This window comes from Manihot esculenta, chromosome 6 (genome assembly GCF_001659605.2).
Source record: "Manihot esculenta cultivar AM560-2 chromosome 6, M.esculenta_v8, whole genome shotgun sequence".
NCBI lineage: Eukaryota > Viridiplantae > Streptophyta > Magnoliopsida > Malpighiales > Euphorbiaceae > Manihot > Manihot esculenta.
Window position 1 is genome coordinate 13,365,836 of NC_035166.2, and position 25,557 is coordinate 13,391,392.

The following is a 25,557-nucleotide window of genomic DNA, read 5'->3' on the forward strand; positions in this document are numbered from 1 at the left end:
AAAGTCATGAAAACCATGTGGTAATGAATGTGGAACTTTTGTTGCTAATTCGAGTCACAATAGAAGCAATTCACGTGCAAATAATTCAAAAAGCAGATCAAATTTGAGACCACGAATAGATTTTACAAATAAAAAATATTTCTATTATTATGAGATGAGTTGCATTCAATATACTCATAAGAAGATAAAAAATCTTACAAAATTAAAACAATTCAAAAAAGTCATGAAAAAGAAACAATTGTTGCCGTTGTAATTAAGAATGATGAATATGATGTAATGAATGTAGATGATTCATATTTATTAAAAAATAAATTAATTAATCGAGAAAAAAAAAAGAAAATTAAGTGAAGCTAACTATTGTAATAATGATTCATAAATAATAAAAGAGTATAAAATTTAATGTAATTCCATATGAACCTACTCCATAATAAATTTACTAATAAAGAAAAATAATTACAACCACCAATTATTTTTCCTCTCCCTCTTTCGAAAAATCACTCATAATTTGATCTCACTGCATAACACCCTTATTTAAGAGATTTTCTACTATTGAATACAAGTTTAAATGAGATTATCACTATTTCTTCTTAATAAAAAAATTCTAATTAAAACTTCTAGATTAAAATCTAATAGCAATCGACTTCATATTTTATTTTAAACTATTAATTTCATTTGGATTGAAATCTCAATAATCTCCACCTCTAAGGTAAATAGAATTAATCTTTATAACTTCTGCAAAAGTCAATTTTTTCTTAGGTAACTCCTTTCATTTTTTTGTTATTGATGTTGTTCAAGTCGTGATCTTTCAATTAAAGTGCTTGTTTTTAATGTATAAAAATTCTTACTCTTAAGTTTCACCGCCTTCATAATCACAAGAGCACCTTAGTTAACTCTTATGACTCCACCTTGAGTAGAAAATCTACAATTCAAATGATCTAACTTAAAGAAATTAAATTCTTCTTGAACTTAGGAACATATCTTTACTTCATCAAATACTTTCACATAATTATCATGGAATTTGATCTTTACTTTACCAATTCCTTCAACTTTCATCTTACTCCCATCACGTAACTTCACTTGATTTTCTTTCTTTTTCTTGTATTGAATCATTTATTCTTTGAACAAATATGAAAACCCAATCAGAATCCATTATCTATTCGTCTTCTAAGAGATCCTTTGCCTTCTCTTCATCATCATCCACATTTATTACATCATATTTATCATCCTTAATTGCAACTGCAAAAATCACTTATTTTCCATAATTTTTATTGAATTGTTTAAAATTTGCAAGATCTGTTTTCATTTTCTTACAGGTGTATTGAATGTTTTCTAGCTCATGACAATAGGAATATTATTCATCTACAAGGTCGACTCGTGGTCTCTAATTTGATCTACTTCTTGAATTATTTTTATGTGAATTTCTTCTACTATGACTCAAATTAGGAATAAAGGCTCTACCTTCATTGCTAATTTTTGTTTTCTTGAACTTTTCATCATCTAGAATTACTACATAACCTCTTTCACCTTCAATGTCTCCTTTCCAATTGGTAAGGTTGTCACTGGACTTTTATAGGATTATGGGAAAGAGGTTAGAAGTAAGAGAGCTTTGTCTTCATCATCAATCTTTGCTTGTATGCTAGCCAATTTAGTAACTAATTTATTAAAAATACTAAGATGATCTCGAACATCCTTCCTCCATTCTGAGTTAATACAATTCTTTCTTCAAATACAAATGGTTTATGAATTACTTTGATATGTACACTCTCTAACTTCTTAAATAATACAATTGGTGAAGTCTTTTCTAAAATATTGTACATCATATCAGGAGCTACCGCCAATTTAATCATACCCAATGCCCTTTGTTGAAGCTCTTTCCGATCATCTAATTCTTTGATGATTATTAGTCATTTCTCATTTAAAATTTTAATTAATCCTACTATACAATGACATCTTTCATATTGTTTTATCACAGGCTAAAAGTATTACAATGACATCTTTCATATTGTTTTATCACAGGCTAAAAGTATTTTTTCTTCCATTAAATGACTCTCTCAAATTTTGAACTAGTCATCTTTAATATCAAGAACCAAACTTTGATACCAATTTGTTTTGATAATTACATTCAAATAATACAAAAATATAAAATTTAATGTGATTTGACATAAGTCTACTTCACAATAAATCTACTAATCAAGAAAAAAATAATTATAACTACTGATTATTTTTTCTTTTTCTCAAAAAATACTCAAAATTTCACCTTATTGCATACCCCCCTTTTCAAAAGATTCTCCTTAATCACTCACAAATAATAAAAGGATACAAAATTTAATATGGTTTGGCATAAGTCTACTCCACGATAAATCCGCTAATAAAAAAAATAATTACAATTACTAATTATTTTTCGTCTCTCTCTCAGAAAATCACTCACAATTTGACCATACTATATAACAAAATTATTCAAGAGATCTTACTCCATTTATAATTGACCAGTAACTCAATACAAGTTTAAATAGGATTGTCCATATACAATTTCTTCCTAATCAAAATTCTAGGTAAAATTTCTAATAACATTATCATAGTAATAGATTACATATTTTATTTTGAACTATTAATTCTATTTGAATTGAAATTTCAATATTAACTTATGAGAGTAAGGTGAAAGTCAAAGGTATTGGTAAAGTGAAGATCAAATTACATGATTATCGATATTTGATGAAGTAAAGTATATTCCTAATTTCATTAGAAATTTGATTTATCTGGTAAGTTAGATTCTCTAGGTTATAGATTTTTTTATTCAAGATGGAATCATGAGAGTTAGATGAGGTACTCATATAATATCAATTATCAATCTTACAAGGTGGTACCCAAGAAAAAATTTACTTTATTAAAACAAATGAAGGTTAATTTTATTTGAAATTTCAATCCAAATAAAATTAATAGTTCAAAATAACATAGAAAATCTAGTATTAAAATTTTATTTAGGAGCTAACTTTTTAGAGAGTAAGGAAAAATAATTGGTAAAATTCATATTTGCATATCTATATTTTAATATTTTTATCTATCAGACACCTCAACTTTAATCATGATTTAATAAATATTTAAACTTTTAAACAATTAAACTTTAAAAAAATATATATTTTGAACACCTAAACTTAAAAAAAAAAAAAAACTTTTGAACACACTTTTAAAACCATAAATTTAAAAAATTATTTTTGAATACAACTTTAAAATCATGGATTTAATCATAAATTTGAAAAATTACTTTTAAATACAACTTTAAAATCATAGATTTAGTAAAATTGTGTTCAAAAATAATATTTTTTTTTAAATTTAAAGACTTATTAAGTCATTATTAAAATTAAGATATTTGATAATTAAAAATATTAAAATATAAGTATATAAATATATATTTAATAAAAAATAATTATTAATTATGATTATTTTTTTATTAATTAATTTATATACTTATATTAAATTATGTTAAATCTTATATTACATTACGTTAAATTTTATATTTTTATACCATTTATGAATGATTATCAATAAGCCATTACGACCTCTCTCCCTCAAAAACCTGCCGGAAATCAAATGATCGGTCTTGTCGGAAATGAAATACTCCTTTATGATCACTTTACCAAATCTCATAATTGGGAAATCTTGCATTAACAAATATATTAATTAGTATGGATTGGAAATAAGGTGGTGAGTGGTCATGACCCATTCCATGTGCTTCCCAGATCTAGTATCATGTGCTAGTACAGGTGGATGCAGAAATTTTACTCAGAAATTCAAATTTATCATATTAAATAAATCAATTGAAAAAATATTTACATCAAAATTTTTATAACTTGAATAATTTTATTTACATCAAATGTCAAATACGGGTTTTTAAGATTTTTTATTTTATAAATTTAATAGTCTACTTTATTATCTATATTTTAAATATTCTAATTCATTACTTTTGTTTTTAAAAGGAGAGAAATATCATTAAATCAAAGCGATCAAAGAAACTATATGAGGAGGAGGGACATGAACCCAAACTCCTTGACCTGACTCAAAATGAGCTGATATTATTAGAACATGAGCGACATCATTCGCAGACCTGTGAATAAAACCACATTTTGCTTCTTCATAACAATTTACAATCTTAAACCAAAAGACCAAAAGGTGATAAATCATCTAACGAAATATTGTTAATGGACACAACAAGAACATGAGCATCCGATTCGAAAAGAACTGGATTTCATCCATACTCTTTAATCCAGTTCAACGCCTCTCGAAAAGCCATTGTCTCAGCACACTTAACATCCATTTGACTGTAAAAATAGCCTGCTTTAGCCGTCATAATTCATTACCTATTAAACTCATATTTTATAGATTTAAAATTTATTTTCTTAAATTTAAATAGTTCATAAAATTTATTAAATGATTTAACTATTAAATATTTATTAAACTATCTAAAAATTTAAAATTTATTTTTTAAAATTTAAATAATTTAACATATAATTTTCGTCATATTTATAAAAATAATAAATTTTTAATAATAAAAAATAGTGCATGAAAATAAAATTTTGTAGATCAAAAAACGATGGAAGAAAAGGAGATACAAGAGTGTGAATGTGGAGTTGTAGGTCGGAAGTAATTAGAATTTAGTGTGAAATTACAATATTACCCTTAAAAAAATTTATAAAATTTGAGGGCATGGCCCCTCGGCCCGCCTCCCTCCGCCAGTGTGTTAACATACATAGTTACATGGCCATGAGTGCTGAAAATTATACATGTGCAAATTTTTTAAGAATAAATAATTTAATATTTTAAATTTATTAATTTAATTGATTTGAATTTGCAATGAATAATGTTTTCTTTTAAATTTTTAAAAATAATTCATATTTCAACGAAAATTTAAAATTTCTGATTTAAAAAAAATAGTATTATTCCCTCTTGAAATTATAACGATTTTATTATAATTATTAATAACTTTATTTTATTTCTAAATTATTATAATTATTAATAGCCAAAGTCATGTAATGCAAAAAATTTTGAGGATGAAAACAATGTTTCAAATTGTATCACGTAATCGCGATAATGACTCGTGTTGAATCAGCCGACAAGCATGCATCATATTGCTTGGTCGAGCATTAATTGATGGCCGACCAATTCAAACTCATTCTGATTTTCTGAAAATTGTCACCTAAATTCAATTTATAGTATAATAAAATTCAGAAAAATTATTACCAACATCAAAATGTTTACGCTCTCAACGTGTATTTTTTTATGGATTTACTGTGATTTTAAGTAAAATATAAATTTTTTATATTTTATGAAATTAATTAATTCCTCCTTCAAAATTATTCAGTTAAAACTTTTATATATTTTATAAAATTCAATTCTTTAATATTTCTGTTAAAAACCTTTATTTGAGTTAAATTATTTGTATTATTTATTCTTTATAATTTTTAATATTTAAACTATTTAATCCCTTCAATCAAAGTTAAAATAAGTTAATCAATATTTTTTTATAAAATAATTAAAAAATTTAATTTACAAGAGGCAAAATAAATATAAATGGCCAAATTTTTTCATCTTTTGTCAATTATAGTCTATACTTTTAATTTTATCTAATTTAGCCTAACTTTAAAGGTTATTGTCAATTATATCCCAAATAAACTTTTGGCTATGATTAACAATAACCTTAAAAATTATATTAAATTAAAAGAATCGGTTATAATTGATAAAATGTGAAAATGTTTGGCTATTTCTATTTATTTTATTTGTACAAAATATATGAATATTTTAATTAAATAATTTTTAAATATGGATAAAATAGTAAATTTTCTAAAAATTTAGAAATTTTATAATAATTCTCTCAATTAATTTCCAACAAAATATCAGTAAGCAAACCATGCATTATATTCATATATCACATTTAACTTTTGAAAAATAGAAAGATAATATTGAAGACCTTATCTGTCAGATCTGTAATGGGAAGAAGCCGTTTAATTAGCTTAGCTTTATTGGAATTAAGAAGTTAAGAGTGTGTTTAATTATTAAAAAAAAAAATACACTCATAGTGTTAACATGGTGGTAAGGTGGTAACTACATCTGAGTAAATTTGATATGTCTTAAATTATATTCTTCCAATTCCTGATTTTCAATAAAAAAAATATTTATTTTTTAAAAAAAATTTCTTCATTTTTCAAAAAATTAAAAATTTATTCATTTTAATTTTTTATTCTTATTAAAAAGTAGAAAATAAATATTCTTTGTTCTAGATTTTATAAAAAAAAATGAAAATATTGAAATAATTATTTTTGATGTTTTCTTATTATATTGTAAATTAAAAACACAGTTTTTTAAAGTAAAAAATACAGAAATCCGTATATGAATAATTTTGCATAAAAAAATATAATTTTTAATAATTATATTTATATATTTAAGTAATAATAAAATTTTATTTTTATTTTAAATTAATATAAGATACATAAAATTTTTTTCTTTATTTTAAATTAATATAAAAATTAAGGTGAAGAGTATTATAAAAAATAAACATTTTTTTATAAAAAATAATAATAAGTTGAACATATTTAAAATTTTTTCAGTAGAAAATGATTTTTACTATTATATAAAATGAACAAATTTTACCAATTTTCTGTGGATAGGATTATAAATAAATTAAATTATTTGTAAACTATTTGAATTCTCACTCAATAAAAGTTTGATCGAGTTCGAATGGATTTCTAAACGAGTCAAATTTGAATTTATTTTTTAGATTCATTTATTAAACAATCAAATTTGAACTTTATAGTATTCGACTCATTAAAATTCATGAACTCGCCTCATTTCTGAATTCGTAAGCTCGGCTCATTTCCGAGTTCATGAGCATATTCGTGAACAGTCTCGTTAAGCAAGTAGTCTCGTTAAGCAAGTTGAAATTAATATTATTATAAAAAATAAATTAAAACTTTGCATATCCTTTTATTAGCTAAACCTAAATTTTCTAAACTTTATCTCTATATAGTTTAATTATATTCTTAAAACTTGCATATATTTGGATTTTTAAGATTTAAAAACTCATCTTTATAACTTTACAAACGAATTTATATGTATACTTATTTAATTAAAATTATGTAGTTTTAAACTTATTTAGTTTTAAATTTATTAATTTTAAACTAAACTCGTTATATATGTAAATAAATTAAACTATTTGTAAATTATTCGAGACTAAACTCGATAAAAACTCGATCGTCTAAGTTTATTTGCTAAACGAGCCAAGTTTGAACTCATTAATATCCGGCTCGAATTTGAGATCAGTAAAGTTAGAGTTCAGCTCAAACTCAAAAAAATTTTGACAGACCAATTTTGAAAAAAATTTGATGGACTAAACTTAACATTTTTTATACTCGGTTCGGTTCGGTCTGATTACACCTTTATCCGTGGAGAACAAAACAAAGAAAATAAAAATAAAAATTATTTCCGTAATTAAATATACCCTAAATTTTTATTTTTCTTAATTTAAATCAAAATTTCAAATCTTAGTACAAAAGTTCAGATTTTCAAATTTAAATTTCAAAATTGGCTGTAATTTTTTTTTTTTCAATTTTAAAATTCAATTTAAAGGAGTGTATATGATCTCCATTTACAAGAAATGTTAAAACACATAAAAGTTTGGCTTTTAGTGCCAATAAAAATTGTCAATTTTATTGTTGCGGTAAAAGCACAATGTGAAACACCATTTGAATTCTTTGAAGGGAATACTTAGACTTAAAAAAATTAGGTATTGGTGGGTGTCAAAATCACCGAGAATAATTTATCTAAAAACCAACATATATGAATTATAATTTGAGTGAATAGGGACCGAATCTACAAGGAATTGATATTAAGAACTTCCAATAATTAATTAGGAAAATAAACAATAAAAGTAAAATGGGGGTTTTGATGAAGAGATGAGACAAAATAAAATTCAAGACAATTAAAGTAAGCAATAATCAAAACAGAATCAAATCAATGCAAAGAAATTCTAGTTGAAAGTTAGGATCCATTTCAGTTTTGAGAAATGATCATAGAAACAAAAATATTTTTATGTATTCCAATAAAATTAGTTCTAGTTATGGATTACGCTTCTCATAACTAATCTCTCTTTAGGTGTAAATTAATTAGAAAATATTCGCTAATTAACCTTAATCAACAAACAATCCAAAAAATATCTATTGGAATTAATTTATTAACCGTCTTAAGAATTAAAAAGACTCAATTCTAACTAACAAACCAAATCGTGTGGTGAGTTCAAGCTAGATCATGCAATACCTTAATTGTTACTTGTTGTTGAATACCTCAAGCAATTATGGACTTCAAGCATCTAATTTAACAATATATCACTTTGAAAACATGAATAATGGGCCTATTGATCAAATATCAAAAGTTAATAATATTAAGAATTGAAATTGTATAAATATTGAAAGAATAAAAGAAGATATTTAGACCTCATAATTCATAAAAAACTAAAATTTTAATCTATCTTCAACTAGAAGTAAAGAGTTTAGCCATTCATGACTTGAAAAGAAAATACAAAAAAAAAAAAAGTAAAGAAAAAAGAATGGCTGAAGAAAAGGATGAGATGATTCTCGGTTGAAAGAGATGGTGATGAAGATAATGTGCGGCTACCCACAAAAACCAAAATTAAATAGGTGTTGAACTCTAACAGAATCCTTCCAAAAATAAGAGATCTTGATTGTTTTGATGGGGGATCCTCCTTTAATTTGTTTCCATTAGGGAGAAGATTCCTTGATTCAAGGAGGATATTATGCCACGCTGAATGATGGAGAATCGCATGATGGAGAATCGCATGATATCCCGTGACTTTAAATGAGAAAACATTATTTTTTTTATTTCAAATTTGAATTGGTTTCCCACTCACTATCAGGTCTTAGCATAGGCTATTGATTTGCCCAGTAGTTTGAGCAAATCTCTGCTCCAATCTTTCAACTAGATCATCAACTCAGCTTAGGAAATCTGGGAAAGTCTTAGTTTTGTGAAGCAGGATCAGCTGGCAAGTTCACCCAAATTGTTGTTCAAGTCATATTCTACACTTTTTCACCATTTTCATCAAATTCGCTTCTCTTTTGCCTTTTTGTGAAAGATCACCAATAACTATAAAATTAATAAGAAAATACTCAATTCAATGCTGAGATTAGTATTGTAACGACCCGAAAATCGGACCGCTACCGGCGCTAGGATCCAGATCGGCTTAAGGCCGCCGGGACCCGTAGCAAGCCTGACATAAAACCTGTAAACCTGTATAATCTCATACATGATCAACAACATGCATAAAAATTAAAACTTTTCTTTTCATGAACATCAACCAAACTCAACCTGTGCATAACATTAACATAACATTGATCCCTCGGTGGAATCTCAACAATGCCCCCAAGGGGTGACATAACATATGCTGAGTTGGTTACGTAAACATCATAAAAAATCTCTAAGATCATGTATTAAAAGGGATACAACAATCTATGGTCAAGCACACCACTAACATCCATAAACCTCATTACATAACTATACTGTACTTTTACATTACAATTTGATCATGTCCATTGCTAGCTATTACATAAGCATGACTTCTTTACTCTATCCGGACTCCCGCACTATACTGTACCTGCAAGCCTGGGGGTAAAGGGAGAGGGGTGAGCTAAAAGCCCAGTGAGTAGAGCTAGTAAAACACATTAACACTATGCTCAAATGGAATGCATCATAACACAAACAATTCACATAAGGGTTGGGTGAACTTGTCACCAATTAGTCCAAGCTAACATTTGTGCCAGGCCGTAGCATGGGGTCCTGGTCTTCCTGTCATACATACATTACTTACCATTATCCCAGGGCCTCCTCTGGGCTCCTGGTCTTCGAGTCCCACAATCGTGCCAGGCCGTAGAATGGGGTCCTGGTCTTTCATTACAATCGTGCCAGGCCGTAGAATGGGGTCCTGGTCTTCCTGTCATTGACTAATTGGGTCATCCAACATTCACCCACATCAACAACAATCGATGCAATGCGGCATATTCGTGAATACTAATGCAATCATCCTATTGCATAATCATGATGCATGAAACATGATAAAACATTTAATTTAAAAGATTAAGTTTAGTTGCACTCACCTCTGGCAGACTCTGACAACACCGAAGCAGCTGGACTCACTGCTGGGGTCCTCGGTTCCTCGGGTCCGAACCTACACAGGTGGACTCAAATGAGGGACCAAACATACTTGAACATAACTCTAAAATACTCCCCAAAAACCCCCTAAAACATCCTGAAATAATCATAGAAATACATGCATGAAATGGCTGAACAGGGCACTTTCGGCGCCCGAAAGTCCCTCCAGAGCCGAAAGTCAGGCAGGTTCGGCGGCACCTTCGGCGGCCGAACCTCCCAGACAGATCCGAAAGTCTTCTTTCGGGGGCAAGCTTCGGCAGCCGAATGCTGCCTCCACAAAGGGGTTCGGCGGCCGAAAGTTCCTTCGGCTGCCGAACCTGGTTTCTTCCCAAAGGGCAAAAACTTGGCTCACATGAGCCTCTTGCCTCCCAAAACCTCAAATCATGCATATAGCTCAACTAAAACATGCATACAAGTTCCTAGGGGTCTCAAACAATCAAATACCCCAACTACAACACTTCAAACACACACAATCAACACACATTGCTCAAAACATCAATATAAACCCATAACTCAACATATATCCTAACATGCATTTCTACCCAAAGAACTCATAAAATCTTACTTAAAACACATAAGGAGCTTAAGATCGGCTCTTACCTCTTGAAGATCGAGAGGGAGACGACCTAAACTTGGAGATCCACGAAGAATGAGCTCCTGAGTTCCCAAAGCTCCAAAACTTGTTTCAAAAGTTCAAAACCTTCAATGCAAGCTTAAAACTCAAGAAAAATGGTGGGGATTTGAAGGAAGAACACTAGATTTCGAAGAGGGAGGTCGGAAGCTAGCTGTGGCCGAAAATGGGAGAAAGCTCGCCCATTTCGGCCAAGTGACCCTTTTATAGGTGGCTGGCCAGGCCACGTTCGGGGGCCAAAAGTGCTTCCGCATGCATGCCATGTTCGGTGGCCGAACTTGAGTTTCGGCGGCCGAACCTGGACTTCCCTCACTCATGCTTTCGGGGGCCTAACGTGCCTCCAAAACGCATGCATGTTCGGCGGCCGAACTTGACTTTCGGCGGCCGAACCTGGGTTTTCCTCCAAGGACTTTTCATGCAAACACTCATTTAATTTCATACTTAAAACCATTAAAAACATGAAAACATTTTACAAAACATGTTTTTACCCTTCTAGAGGTTCCCGACATCCGAAATTCCACCGGACGGTAGGAATTCCGATACCGGAGTCTAGCCGGGTATTACATTCTCCCCCCCTTAAGAACATTCGTCCCCGAATGTTCCTCAACTAGCACATGCATCGCAAATAACATAACATACTTACAAAAACACATAAACTCACAATAAACTAACCTTAGAAAAGATAAGGGTACTGCTGGAGCATGGACTCCCGTGTCTCCTAGGTGCATTCTTCCATATTGTGGTGGTTCCACAGGACTTTCACCATCGGGATTTCCTTGTTCCTCAGCTTCCTGATCTGGGTGTCTAGGATCCGTACTGGCTGCTCAACATAGGTGAGATCCTCTTGGATCTCCACATCAGGCTCACTAAGAACCTTGCCCGGATCTGACACGAACTTTCTTAACATAGAAACATGGAAGACCGGATGGATTCTCTCCATTGAAGCAGGTAAATCCAGCTTGTACGATACATTCCCAATCTTTTGCAAGACTTCAAAGGGTCCGATGTACCGCGGAGCCAGCTTACCTTTCTTCCCGAACCGAACCACTCCTTTCATTGGAGACACCTTAAGCAATACCAGATCCCCCTCCTGAAACTCTACTTGCCTTCTGCGGATGTCTGCATAACTCTTCTGTCTGCTTGCAGCAGTCTTGATTCTTTCTCTGATTAAGGGTACCACCCTGCTGGTGATCTCTACTAGCTCAGGCCCTGCCAAGGCCTTTTCTCCAACTTCTTCCCAGCAAACAGGTGACCTGCACTTCCTCCCATATAAAGCTTCATATGGAGCCATCCCGATGCTAGCATGATGGCTGTTATTGTAGGCAAACTCCACCAAAGGTAGATGTTGCCTCCAAGAACCGCCAAAGTCCGGCACACACATCCTTAGCATATCTTCTATGGTCTGGATGGTCCTCTCTGACTGTCCGTCTGTCTGTGGGTGGAAGGCAGTGCTGAAATCCAACCTAGTACCCATAGCATTCTGCAGACTCCGCCAAAACCTGGAGGTGAACTGGGGCCCTCTATCTGACACTATAGAAACAGGAACCCCATGCAGTCTGACTATCTCATCAACGTACACCTGCGCCAACTTGTCCACAGAATAGCCACTCCTGACAGGGATGAAGTGAGCAGATTTGGTGAGTCTGTCCACAATCACCCATATGGAGTCCAATCTGTTGGACGTTGCCGGTAACCCCACTACGAAGTCCATAGCTATATTCTCCCATTTCCACTCTGGAATAGGTAGCGGGTTAAGCATTCCAGCCGGCTTCTGATGTTCCAGCTTCACCCTCTGACATACTTCGCAGGCTGACACAAACTGTGCCACTTCTCTCTTCATAGCTGGCCACCAATAAACTTTCTTCAGATCTTGATACATCTTGGTGGCTCCGGGGTGAATGCTGTATCTTGCATTATGAGCCTCTCTCATAATGTCTCCTTTTAGCCCTATGTCATCTGGTACACACAATCGACTCCCATAGCGGAGGATCCCCCTATTGTCAAATATGAACTCACTGTCCTTGCCTGACTGAACAGTCCTGGCAATCTTCACTAACTCTGGGTCCTCATGCTGTTTCTGAGCCACCTGCTCCAGAAATACGGGTGTCACTTTCATCTGAGCAACCAAGGCACCTGTACTAGACAACTCCAACTGTAGACCTTCATCAATGAGCTTGTAAAACTCCTTCACCACTGGTCTCCTCTCTGCCGTGATGTGGGATAGACTGCCTAGTGACTTCCGGCTTAGGGCGTCTGCCACGACATTCGCCTTACCCGGATGATACTAAATCTTGCAATCATAGTCACTCAGCAGCTCTACCCATCTCCTCTGTCTCAAATTCAAATCTCTTTGACTCAAGATGTATTGCAGGCTTTTATGATCGGTGAAGATCTCACATTTAACCCCATAGAGGTAGTACCTCCACATCTTGAGTGCAAAGATTACTGCTGCCATCTCAAGGTCATGTGTGGGGTAATTCAACTCATGCTTCTTTAGCTGCCTAGAAGCATAAGCAATCACCATCTCATTCTGCATAAGCACACAACCCAGTCCCACACGGGATGCATCACAAAAGACTGTAAAGTCCTCATCACTAGATGGCAGAGTTAAAACTGGTGCTGAAGTCAACCTCTTCTTAAGCTCTTCAAAACTCTCTTCGCACTGGTCGGTCCACAGAAACTTCTGATTCTTCCTGGTTAGTCTGGTCAGAGGAGCTGCTATCTTTGAGAAGTCCTGAACGAACCTCCTGTAGTAACCTGCCAAACCCAAGAAACTCCTGATCTCTGTCACTGAAGTGGGTCTAGGCCAGTTAGCCACAGTTTCTGTCTTCTTGGGGTCCACCTCAATCCCATTCTCTGATACTACATGCCCCAAGAACGAAATGCTCCTTAGCCAGAACTCACACTTGGAGAACTTGTCATACAAGCCATGTTCCCTCAAGGTCTGTAGAACCAACCTCAGATGATGGGCATGCTCCTCTGCATTCCTGGAATACACCAAGATATCATCTATGAAGACAATAACGAAGTGATCCAGGTACTGGCTAAACACTCTGTTCATGAGATCCATGAATGCTGCAGGGGCGTTAGTTAACCCGAACGGCATCACAAGGAACTCAAAATGCCCATATCTGGTCCTGAAAGCTGTCTTTGGTACGTCCTCTTCCCTGATCCTCAACTGATGATACCCGGACCTCAGATCTATTTTGGAGAAACAACCCGCTCCTGCTAGCTGGTCGAATAGATCGTCGATCCTTGGCAATGGGTACTTGTTCTTGGTAGTGACTTTATTCAACTGCCTGTAGTCGATACAAAGTCTAAGGGATCCATCCTTCTTTCTCACAAACAAAACTGGAGCACCCCAGGTGAGGTACTCGGTCGGATGAAGCCCTTGTCTACCAGCTCCTGCAACTGCTCCTTCAACTCTTTCAATTCTGCTGGCGCCATCCTGTAGGGAGGGATAGAGATCGGTCGGGTTCCAGGCATCAGTTCTATCTCGAACTCTATCTCCCTAGCAGGTGGTAAACCTGACAGCTCGTCTGGGAACACATCTAAGAACTCTCTAACCACTGGCACCGAGGCGGGCTCTCTGACCTGACTGCTAAGCTCTCTCACATGAGCCAAATACCCCTGACATCCCCTCCTGAGCAACCTACGAGCCTGAAGAGCTGATATCAGACCTCTAGGTGTACCCTCCTATCTCCTCTGAAGACAACCTTAGACCCATCCTGACCTCTGAACCTGATTACCTTGTCCCTGCAGTCCAAGGTAGCACCATAGGTAGATAACCAGTCCCGCTACCGGCGCTAGGATCCAGATCGGCTTAAGGCCGCCGGGACCCGTAGCAAGCCTGACATAAAACCTATAAACCTGTATAATCCCATACATGATCAACAACATGCATAAAAATTAAAACTTTTCTTTTCATGAACATCAACCAAACTCAACCTGTGCATAACATTAACATAACATTGATCCCTCGGTGGAATCTCAACAATGCCCCCAAGGGGTGACATAACATATGCTGAGTTGGTTACGTAAACATCATAAACGGACCGCTACCGGCGCTAGGATCCAGATCGGCTTAAGGCCGCCGGGACCCGTAGCAAGCCTGACATAAAACCTGTAAACCTGTATAATCCCATACATGATCAACAACATGCATAAAAATTAAAACTTTTCTTTTCATGAACATCAACCAAACTCAACCTGTGCATAACATTAACATAACATTGATCCCTCGGTGGAATCTCAACAATGCTCCTAAGGGGTGACATAACATATGCTGAGTTGGTTACGTATACATCATAAAAAATCTCTAAGATCATGTATTAAAAGGGATACAACAATCTATGGTCAAGCACACCACTAACATCCATAAACCTCATTACATAACTATACTGTACTTTTACATTACAATTTGATCATGTCCATTGCTAGCTATTACATAAGCATGACTTCTTTACTCTATCCGGACTCCCGCACTATATTGTACCTGCAAGCCTGGGGGTAAAGGGAGAGGGGTGAGCTAAAAGCCCAGTGAGTAGAGCTAGTAAAACACATTAACACTATGCTCAAATGGAATGCATCATAACACAAACAATTCACATAAGGGTTGGGTGAACTTGTCACCAATTAGTCCAAGCTAACATTTGTGCCAGGCCGTAGCATGGGGTCTTGGTCTTCCTGTCATACATACATTACTTACCATTATCCCAGGGCCTCCTCTGGGCTCCTGGTCTTCGAGTCCCACAATCGTGCCAGGCTGTAGAATGGGGTCCTGGTCTTTCATTACAATCGTGCCAGGCCGTAGAATGGGGTCCTGGTCTTCCTGTCATGGACTAATTGGGTCATCCAACATTCACCCACATCAACAACAATCGATGCAATGCGGCATATTTGTGAATACTAATGCAATCATCCTATTGCATAATCATGATGCATGAAACATGATAAAACATTTAATTTAAAAGATTAAGTTTAGTTCCACTCACCTCTGGCAGACTCTGACAACACCGAAGCAGCTGGACTCACTGCTGGGGTCCTCAGTTCCTCGGGTCCGAACCTACACAGGTGGACTCAAATGAGGGACCAAACATACTTGAACATAACTCTAAAATACTCCCCAAAAACCCCCTAAAACATCCTGAAATAATCATAAAAATACATGCATGAAATGGCTGAACAGGACACTTTCGGCGGCAGGTTCGGCGGCCGAAAGTCCCTCCAGAGCCGAAAGTCAGGCAGGTTCGGCGGCACCTTCGGCGGCTGAACCTCCCAGACAGATCCGAAAGTCTTCTTTCGGGGGCAAGCTTCGGCAGCCGAATGCTGCCTCCACAAGGGGGTTCGGCGGCCGAAAGTTCCTTCGGCTGCCGAACCTGGTTTCTTCCCAAAGGGCAGAAACTTGGCTCACATGAGCCTCTTGCCTCCCAAAACCTCAAATCATGTATATAGCTCAACTAAAACATGCATACAAGTTCCTAGGGGTCTCAAACAATCAAATACCCCAACTACAACACTTCAAACACACACAATCAACACACATTGCTCAAAACATCAATATAAACCCATAACTCAACATATATCCTAACATGCATTTCTACCCAAAGAACTCATAAAATCTTACTTAAAACACATAAGGAGCTTAAGATCGGCTCTTACCTCTTGAAGATCGAGAGGGAGACGACCTAAACTTGGAGATCCACGAAGAATGAGCTCCTGAGTTCCCAAAGCTCCAAAACTTGTTTCAAAAGTTCAAAACCTTCAATGCAAGCTTAAAACTCAAGAAAAATGGTGGGGATTTGAAGGAAGAACACTAGATTTCGAAGAGGGAGGTCGGAAGCTAGCTGTGGCCGAAAATGGGAGAAAGCTCGCCCATTTCGGCCAAGTGACCCTTTTATAGGTGGCTGGCCAGGCCACGTTCGGGGGCCGAAAGTGCTTCCGCATGCATGCCATGTTCGGCGGCCGAACCTGGACTTCCCTCACTCATGCTTTCGGGGGCCTAACGTGCCTCCAAAACGCATGCATGTTCGGTGGCCGAACTTGACTTTCGGCGGCCGAACCTGGGTTTTCCTCCAAGGACTTTTCATGCAAATACTCGTTTAATTTCATACTTAAAACCATTAAAAACATGAAAACATTTTACAAAACATGTTTTTACTCTTCTAGAGGTTCCTGACATCCGAAATTCCACCGGACGGTAGGAATTCCGATACCGGAGTCTAGCCGGGTATTACAAGTATGATCATATGCGCTGAAATCATGCTCTATCAAATATTTCTACACCTAACCTTTTGCTTGTTCTTAAGGATAAGATAAATGAGACAATCAAATCTATTCTACTTGATCCTATTTTTCACTTAATTCACCACTCTAGACTCATAAATTAAAGTATCACAGTATAGCCATCATGCACTAAGGTAACCCCTCTGTAATACCCGGCTAGACTCCGGTATCGGAATTCCTACCGTCCGGTGGAATCTCGGATGTCGTAGGCCTCTAGTAGGGTAAAACCATGTTTTTATAAAATATTTTAATGTGTTTTAGGTTTTAAGCATGAAAGAAAATGAGTTTTTGCATGAAAATAGCATTGGAGGAAAACTCAAGTTCGGCCGCCGAACATGCATGCGTTGCGGGTGTGCTTTAGGCCCCCGAAAGCATAAGTGAGGGAAGTCCAGGTTCGGCCGCCGAACCTCATGTTCGGCCGCCGAACATGGCATGCATGCGGAGGCACATTCGGCCCCCGAACGTGGTCTGGCCAGCCACTATAAAAGGGTCCCTTAGCTGAAAACGGGCGAGTTTTCCCCATTTTCGGCCAAGGTGAGCTCTCCGCCGTCCCTCACCCATTTTTGATGTTCTTCCTCTAAATCTTTCAAGATTTTCATTTGTTTTAACTTGGTTTTGAAGATTTAAGCTTTTGAGCAAAGTTTTGGGGCTTGGAGGTTCAAGAACCCAATCTCTCCCAACTCCGAGTTTTTGGTCGTCTCTCTCGATCTTCAAGAGGTAAGAGCCGATCTTAAGCTCATTGCATGTTTTAAGTAAGTTTTATGCAAGATCTATGGGGTAGAATGCATGTTTAGCTTATGTTTAGGTTTATGGGTTTTTGATGAGTTTTGAACAATGTGGCTTGCAAATGCTTGTGTTTGTGTGTTGTAGTTGGGGTTTAAGGTAGTTTGAGACCCCTAGGAGCTTGTATGCATGTTTTGGTTGAGTTATATGCATGATGGTTTGAATTTGAGGCAAATGTGCATAGAGGAGCCTAGTTTCTGCCCTTTGGCAGAAACCAGGTTCGGCAGCCGAAGGAACCTTCGGCCGCCGAACCCTCTTGTGGAGGCAGCATTCGGCTGCCGAAGCCTGCCCCCGAAAGGAGACTTTCATCTCTGTCTGGCAGTTTCGGCCGCCGAAGGTGCCGCCGAACCTGCCTGACTTTCGGCTCTGGAGGGACTTTCGGCCGCCGAACCTGTCGCCGAAAGTGCCCTGTTCAGCCATTTCTTGCATGTTATGTTTTAGGGGATTTTTGGGTAGTATTTTAGAGTTATGTTCAAGTATGTTTGGTCCCTCATTTGAGTCCACCTGTGTAGGTTCGGACCCGAGGAACCGAGGACCCCAGCAGTGAGTCCAGCTGCTTCGGTGTTGTCAGAGTCTGCCAGAGGTGAGTGGAACTAAACTTAATCTTTTAAATTAATGTTTTATCATGTTCATGCATCATGATTATGTAATAGGATGATTGCATTAGTATTCACGAATATGCCGCATTGCATCGATTGTTGTTGATGTGGGTGAATGTTGGATGACCCAATTAGTCCATGACAGGAAGACTAGGACCCCATTCTACGGCCTGGCACGATAGTAATGAAAGACCAGGACCCCATTCTACGGCCTGGCACGATTGTGGGACTCGAAGACCAGGAGCCCAGAGGAGGCCCTGGGATAATGGTAAGTAATGTATGTATGACAGGAAGACCAGGACCCCATGCTACGGCCTGGCACAATGTTAGCTTGGACTAATTGGTGACAAGTTCACCCAACCCTTATGTGAATTGTTTGTGTTATGATGCATTTCATAGAGCATAGTGTTAATGTGTTTTAATAGCTCTACTCACTGGACTTTTAGCTCACCCCTCTCCCTTTACCCCCAGGCTTGCAGGTACAGGATATAGCAGGAGTCCGGATAGAGTAAAGAAGTCATGTTTATGTAATAGCTAGTTATGGACATGATCAAATTGTAATGTAGAGTATTAATCAGTATAGTTATGAGATGATGTTATGGATGTTAGAAGTGTGCTTGACCATAGATTGTTGTATCCCTTTTTATTACATGATCTTATGTTTATTGATGTCTATGTTAGCCAACTCAACACATGTTATGCCACCCATTGGGGGCATTGATGAGATCCCACAGAGGGGTCAAGCTTATGATCAATGTTATGCTAATGTTTTTACAGGTTGAGTTTGGTTGATGTTATGGAAAGAAAAGTTTTAATTTTTATGTATGTTGTTGATCATGTATGGGATTATACAGGTTTACAGGTTATAGGTCAGGCTTGCTACGGGTCCCGGCGGCCTTAAGCCGATCTGGATCCTAGCGCCGGTAGCGGTCCGATTTTCGGGTCGTTACACCCTCTTTATTTCTTTTTTACCAACCGTGGCTAAAAAATGATTTCCTCAATCAAAAGAGAGAGAGTTAATGTCTTATTCAAGCATAAATATTTTTTAATCTGACTATGCAGCGTTTGCCCAACCTGCCCTTACCACTTCAACACACTTTTAATTTGAGGCACTTGTCTTGCTTAAAATGTCATCAACCTTTTTACGCGATAGTACATATTTATGATACCCACCCCCGATTACTTAGTTGATCACATGTTCAAGTGGTTACTAGCTCTACTCATAATCTTTGACTAGCAGAGCAAATTTTCATTTGTGTTGCACATTTTTCTTTCTTTTCTTTTTTTGCTTTCTTTTTTTTTTTCTTTCTTTTGATTGTAATGATTTGAGCAAATCTGTGCAGCAATAGCTGCATATGCCATTTCTATCGCACACAATTATCATGTTTGCTCATCTCACTTATGATTAATGAAAACAATGTTAATAAATATATAAAACGTTTTTTTCTTACTTTCATTTTGTATTTTCTTTGGCACCCAATTTTTAGAGAAATAGTATATATGGCTATATTACTTTATTAGAATGGAAATATAATTTATGAAAATTTGGTGATAGAATTTAATTTGAAATTGGATTTAAATTAAAGTTCTTGAAGTTTTTAGTGTAAAATAAAATTTAAGCTGCCATTCTCCCACGCATAAAATTATTATATAATTTAGTGCATTTTTAAGTAAGTTATTATATTTAAATATGTAACTAGTATTTTCATAATTCTAATAAAGTAAATTTTTCTCTAATACCATTAAATATTACTCTTAAATTATAGTTTACTGCTTAATATTTAGTAAAGCTACATTTGATCCTATATCTTTTAAATTTAATCTTGCAAATTTCGTTTGATTAATAAATAATTCCTTACTTTAATCTTTATCTTTTTAATTAAATTTAATCCTATGTTTTTATAAATTATTTCTAAAATATTAATTACTAATAAATTTTTATATTTTCAAATTAATATCCATGTTTATAAAAATGCTATATCTTATATGTAAAAAAAACATTAAAATGAAAATTAAAAAATCTCATATTCTTTTGTCTTAATTAAATAAAAAAATTATTGAGAAGGAAAAAATTAGAAGAAAAGAATTATTTAAAATTAAATTTAAATGCATATTATACCAAAATTCTTAATTTAATTTTTATTTTATTAATTTATTGTCAGACATAAGATATTAAATTTAATAAATATAAAAATTAGTTTATAGAAAAATATAAATATTTATTTGTAAGTAATTATAGTAATTAAAAATTAATTTATAATAATATAAAGATGAATTATAATTAAAGGAATATATAAACTAAATTATATATTTTACAACATTTTAAGAATTAAAATATAATTTATTTGAATTAAAAATTATTTTTAATTGATTTTTTCAAATATTACATCAGTATTAACTAATGATATGAGAGAGGAAAGTTTCCACGTTATTAGTAAAATAAAACTACATAAATTTTTATCACAAATTAAATTAAAAGATTACATATAATTCATAAAATTAATTTTGTTACCATTTAATTAAAATTAATAAAAAAATATAATAATTGGGTAAAATTATAATTTGCATAAAAATTATGCTAACCAAACAGTCACATCAGTGTTAGACTTTTGTAACCATTTAATTAAAATTAATAAAAAAATATAATAATTGGGTAAAATTATAATTTGCATAAAAATTTAACTAAAATATATAATTTATGATATACGAGGCCCATATTAAAAAATTATTTTCATTTGCTGTCACTTCCTGTTACTCCCTTTCTTATATTTAGTTAAAATAGACGAAAAAAATAATTAAAATTGACAATTTATATAAAAGTTTAGCTAAAATATATCCCATGTTACAAAATTATTTTAATAGTGTACCAAAAAAATGAAATATTTATAGCTTTGTTTGATAATATAATGCACAGATACTGACAAGTAGCACAATTGCAGACACTGGATCTCAGTCAGCAATGGAAAATCGTGTGGCGATCATCGGAGCAGGAGCTAGTGGGCTTGTAGCCTGCAAGTACACTCTCAACAAGGGACTCACTCCAATAGTTTTTGAAGCTGAAGAAACGATCGGAGGAGTTTGGGCACGTACTATTGACTCAACCAGGCTCCAAAACACCCAACAAGCATACCAGTTTTCTGATTTTCCATGGCCTTCATCTGTACAAGATTTGCATCCTACTCACACCCAAGTTATGGAGTATCTTGAATCTTATGCTCATCATTTCAAAATCTTCCCTTGCATAAAATTCAATTCCAGGGTCATCTCTTTAAATTACGTTGGAGAATCTTTTGAAGCGATGGAATCATGGCATCTTTGGAGCGGAACTGGCAAGGGATTTGGCTCTAAAGGAAAATGGCTTGTCAAGGTTCAGCACACCAGAACTTGCAGCATAGAGGTATGGATTAATAAAATCAGAAGATTTTGATTTTTGGGTTATAATAAAAAGTGATTTCTGACAAAGAATTTGATGAAATATTTCCAGGAATATCATGTCGAATTTGTTATTCTGTGCATTGGACAATTCAGTGGCCTTCCAAACATTCCAGAGTTCCCTCCTGATGCAGGGCCACAAGTGTTCAAGGGCAAGGTTATGCATTCAAATAACTTCTCAGCTTTCCATAATTTGGGTGTTGAAAATTTTGTCAAAGGAAAGAAAGTTGCAGTCATTGGTTCCTTCAAATCTGCAGTTGATATAGCAGCAGAATGTGCTAATACAAATGGTAAGAAAAATTAATGCAACTTAATCTCTTGTCTTAGGATTATTCATATTAAGTATCTTACTTTGGAATTCAGGAGTCAATTTTCCATGCACAATGATTCAAAGGAATGCTCATTGGTTTTTGCCCACTGGCTTGCTCTCTGTGTATTTGCTTGGCTTTTTGTACTTCAATCGCTTCTCAGAATTGTTGGTTCATAAGCCAGGAGAAACAATTTTGTTCAGCTTTTTGGTCACCTTGCTTTCACCCTTGGTAACTTTTATTTCACCATATATATTCTAATGGTTGATTACGATGGGACTGCTATAGTTCCCTTCATAATCCATGGTTATAATACAACTATCGTTGATTTATATACAGAGATGGGTAATTTCAAAATTCATGGAGAGCTATGTCAAGTGGAATCTACCATTGAAGAAGTATGGAATGCTACCCAAATTCAGATTTGATGAAGATATTTCTTCATGTCAGATTGCATTGCTACCCGAAAAATTCTTCGACAAAGTGGAAGAAGGAAGTATCATCATTAAGAATTCACAAAGCTTTAGGTTCTGCAGAGAAGGTCTGGTTATCAAAGGAGAAGCTCAGCCATTAGAAACAGACATTGTGATTTTCGCCACAGGATTCAAAGGTTATGAAAAGCTTATGAACATTTTCGAGTCTTCAGTTTTCCAAGATTGCATAAAGGCTACTACACCACTTCTCCTTTACAGGTCCTCAGCCAACTTCCCTGCTCTAGAAATACTTTTTTTTTTTTTCATAAAATATAAGATAAATTATACTTTAATTTCTGAATATTAGTGTAATTAATAGATTGATTCCTAAATTTTTAAAATCAACCACTTAAATTCAGTCTGTCCAACAACACAATCCGTCCATAGATTATTAACATTAGCTGGGATCAAACTTCTAAAAATATAATTTTATTACTAAAATACCATTTGTAAAATTCTACAAAAGACAACTTAGTACTACTCATTATACATTCAACCACTTCTCATCATCGTCTACTGAATACATAATAACCCCTTCTTCTCGTTATCGTCTTCTGTATTAGATACTGAAATATTTTAATGAATAGAAATTAAAGAATAAAAATATTAATTATCGTCTTCTATATTAGATACTGAAATATTTTAATGAATAGAAATTAAAAAACAAAAATATTAAAATTTAGTTGAACGTGATAATTTGAAAGGGTTCGAGTTTGGGTACTGGAATTTGAATAGAATGATGATTATAAAGGGATTTAATTGTTTTGTTTTAAAAAATACATAAGCCAATTTATTAATTATGTTAAAATTCATAAACTAAAGTATAATTTGCCCTAAAATACATAAATATATCACTGTTTTTTCATTGTTGCAGACAAATACTTCATCCTAGAATACCCCAGTTGGCGATTATAGGATTCAATGAGAGTTTCTCAACTTTGGGAAACTCTGAATTGAAGAGCTTATGGATAGCAAATTTTCTTGATGGAAAGCTGGAATTGCCTTGTATTAAGGACATGGAGAAGGAGGCCAAGATGTGGGGAGATCACATCAAGCAAAGTACTGGAAGATACTTTAAGAGAGGTTGTATTGGCAACAGTAATATATGGTACAATGACCAGCTCTGCAAGGACATGGGATATAACCCTAGAAGAAAGAAAGGGTTTTTAAGTGACTTGTTTCTACCATATGCACCAGCAGATTATGGAGATCTCACTATCAAGTGAAGTTGATCAATCCTACAAGCTGTGAAAATTAGAATATCTAATTGCTACCATATAGATTAATAAATTATGCAAGTCTTGTAGTAGCTTTCACATATCCCATCTATATAAAAGTTTTAAGACCCTAAAATCATTCCTATTAATATGTAATGTGAAGCAAATATGACAATTTATTATTAAGTGAGAAATTTTATTTTGTGAATCAAATCAAATTATAAGATTTGTCAAAAAAAATCTCAAAATTAATTAAAAATAGAATATATTATAAAAATAGTTAAAGAAATATATATTGCTATAACACATTTTGGTAAATATAAAAGTATCATTTAACTAATTAAAAATATGATTTCTAATAATTTTACATTATAAATGATTGACAATGATGATCATTGCACACATTTTACTAAAATTCCTATTTAAATTTATTTAAATAATAAAATAATAAAGGATAATAGGTTAATTTAAAAGATTAGAATTTATTAATATGAAATTTCATAATTTGATAAATATAGTGAAGTAAATTAGAAGAAGAAAGAAAGAAAAAATAAAGAGAGGTGATGCAGAGGAAAACAAGACACGCAGAAATGTGGTTAAGGGAAGATTTTATGTGCATTTTTCAATAGTAAAAGTGAAAAGAAGCATTAAATTTTGAAATCGTATATTTTAACAACTCTCTAGAAATAAAAGAAGCTGGCTGAAGATTGAATTATTATTGATTTTTTCCAATTAAATTATAATTCAGATATATTTATGATTAGGAAAAATAAAAAAATATAATGTAGTTCTATTAATTTTTTATTTCAAAATATATTATTTACGTTAAGATTCATAGTTCAGTTTATATCTTGAAATTAAATCATATATCTTGAAATAAATCACATATCTTAAAATAAAAAATTAATAAAATTATAATATTTTTTTATACTTTTTCTATCATGATTTGTCTCATGGAAAGAGTGCCTTATCGCATTTTCTTGTCTCTACAAAGAGTTTCCTCACTCTACCATTCATATATTATCGAGATTTAGGAAATCATGTCATATTTATTTTCTAAAATAATGTATTGTTAAATCTCATATCAATTTCAGATAGGGACAATTTGTCTCTTATAAAATCTTAAATACTTCTATTTTTAGGATTAATTTTTGGATGAATTAGATTTAATTTAAATTTAATATAGTAATAGTGTCTTCTTATCATGTTCGATCTTTTTTAAATATTTTATGTTCTATTAAAGTTTTGGGTTTAAAAAATATATTAAATTTTTTATCGATTTAAAATAAAGATAATTATAAGAGTTATAAGTACTTTTCTCTTTAAACCTAATTTTTAAATGAGTTAAATTTGATCTAAATTTAACATATAGACATGAATTTTACACCACATTTAATCCAAAAGGCTAGTGGACTTATTGGTAATTTTGACTTTATCTCTTTAGAGTCTAATTACTCTACAAAGTCCACCTAACCCACTTAGCATGCACCTCTAAGTGCCATGACAGGGTCATCATGTGTATCGTTATTCTTCATAGCAGTGCTTTTTAATGCTGCATTGTGTCCACAAAAGCGCTTGGAAAATTCTTCCTTGATAGGTCTTATCAAGGAACACACTCAT

At 33.8% G+C, this 25,557-nt stretch overlaps 1 protein-coding gene across 1 annotated transcript; it reads left to right on the forward strand.

Moving 5' to 3' along the window:
* Positions 1 to 21,401: 21,401 nt before the first annotated feature.
* LOC110617022 (probable flavin-containing monooxygenase 1) lies at positions 21,402 to 24,145 on the forward strand. Its single transcript, XM_021759601.2, has 5 exons — positions 21,402 to 21,904; positions 21,992 to 22,229; positions 22,303 to 22,478; positions 22,587 to 22,939; positions 23,595 to 24,145. The coding sequence occupies exons 1-5, from the start codon at positions 21,467 to 21,469 to the stop codon at positions 23,944 to 23,946; spliced, it is 1,557 nt and encodes a 518-aa protein (XP_021615293.1). The 5' UTR covers positions 21,402 to 21,466; the 3' UTR covers positions 23,947 to 24,145.
* The last annotated feature ends 1,412 nt before the right edge of the window (positions 24,146 to 25,557 follow it).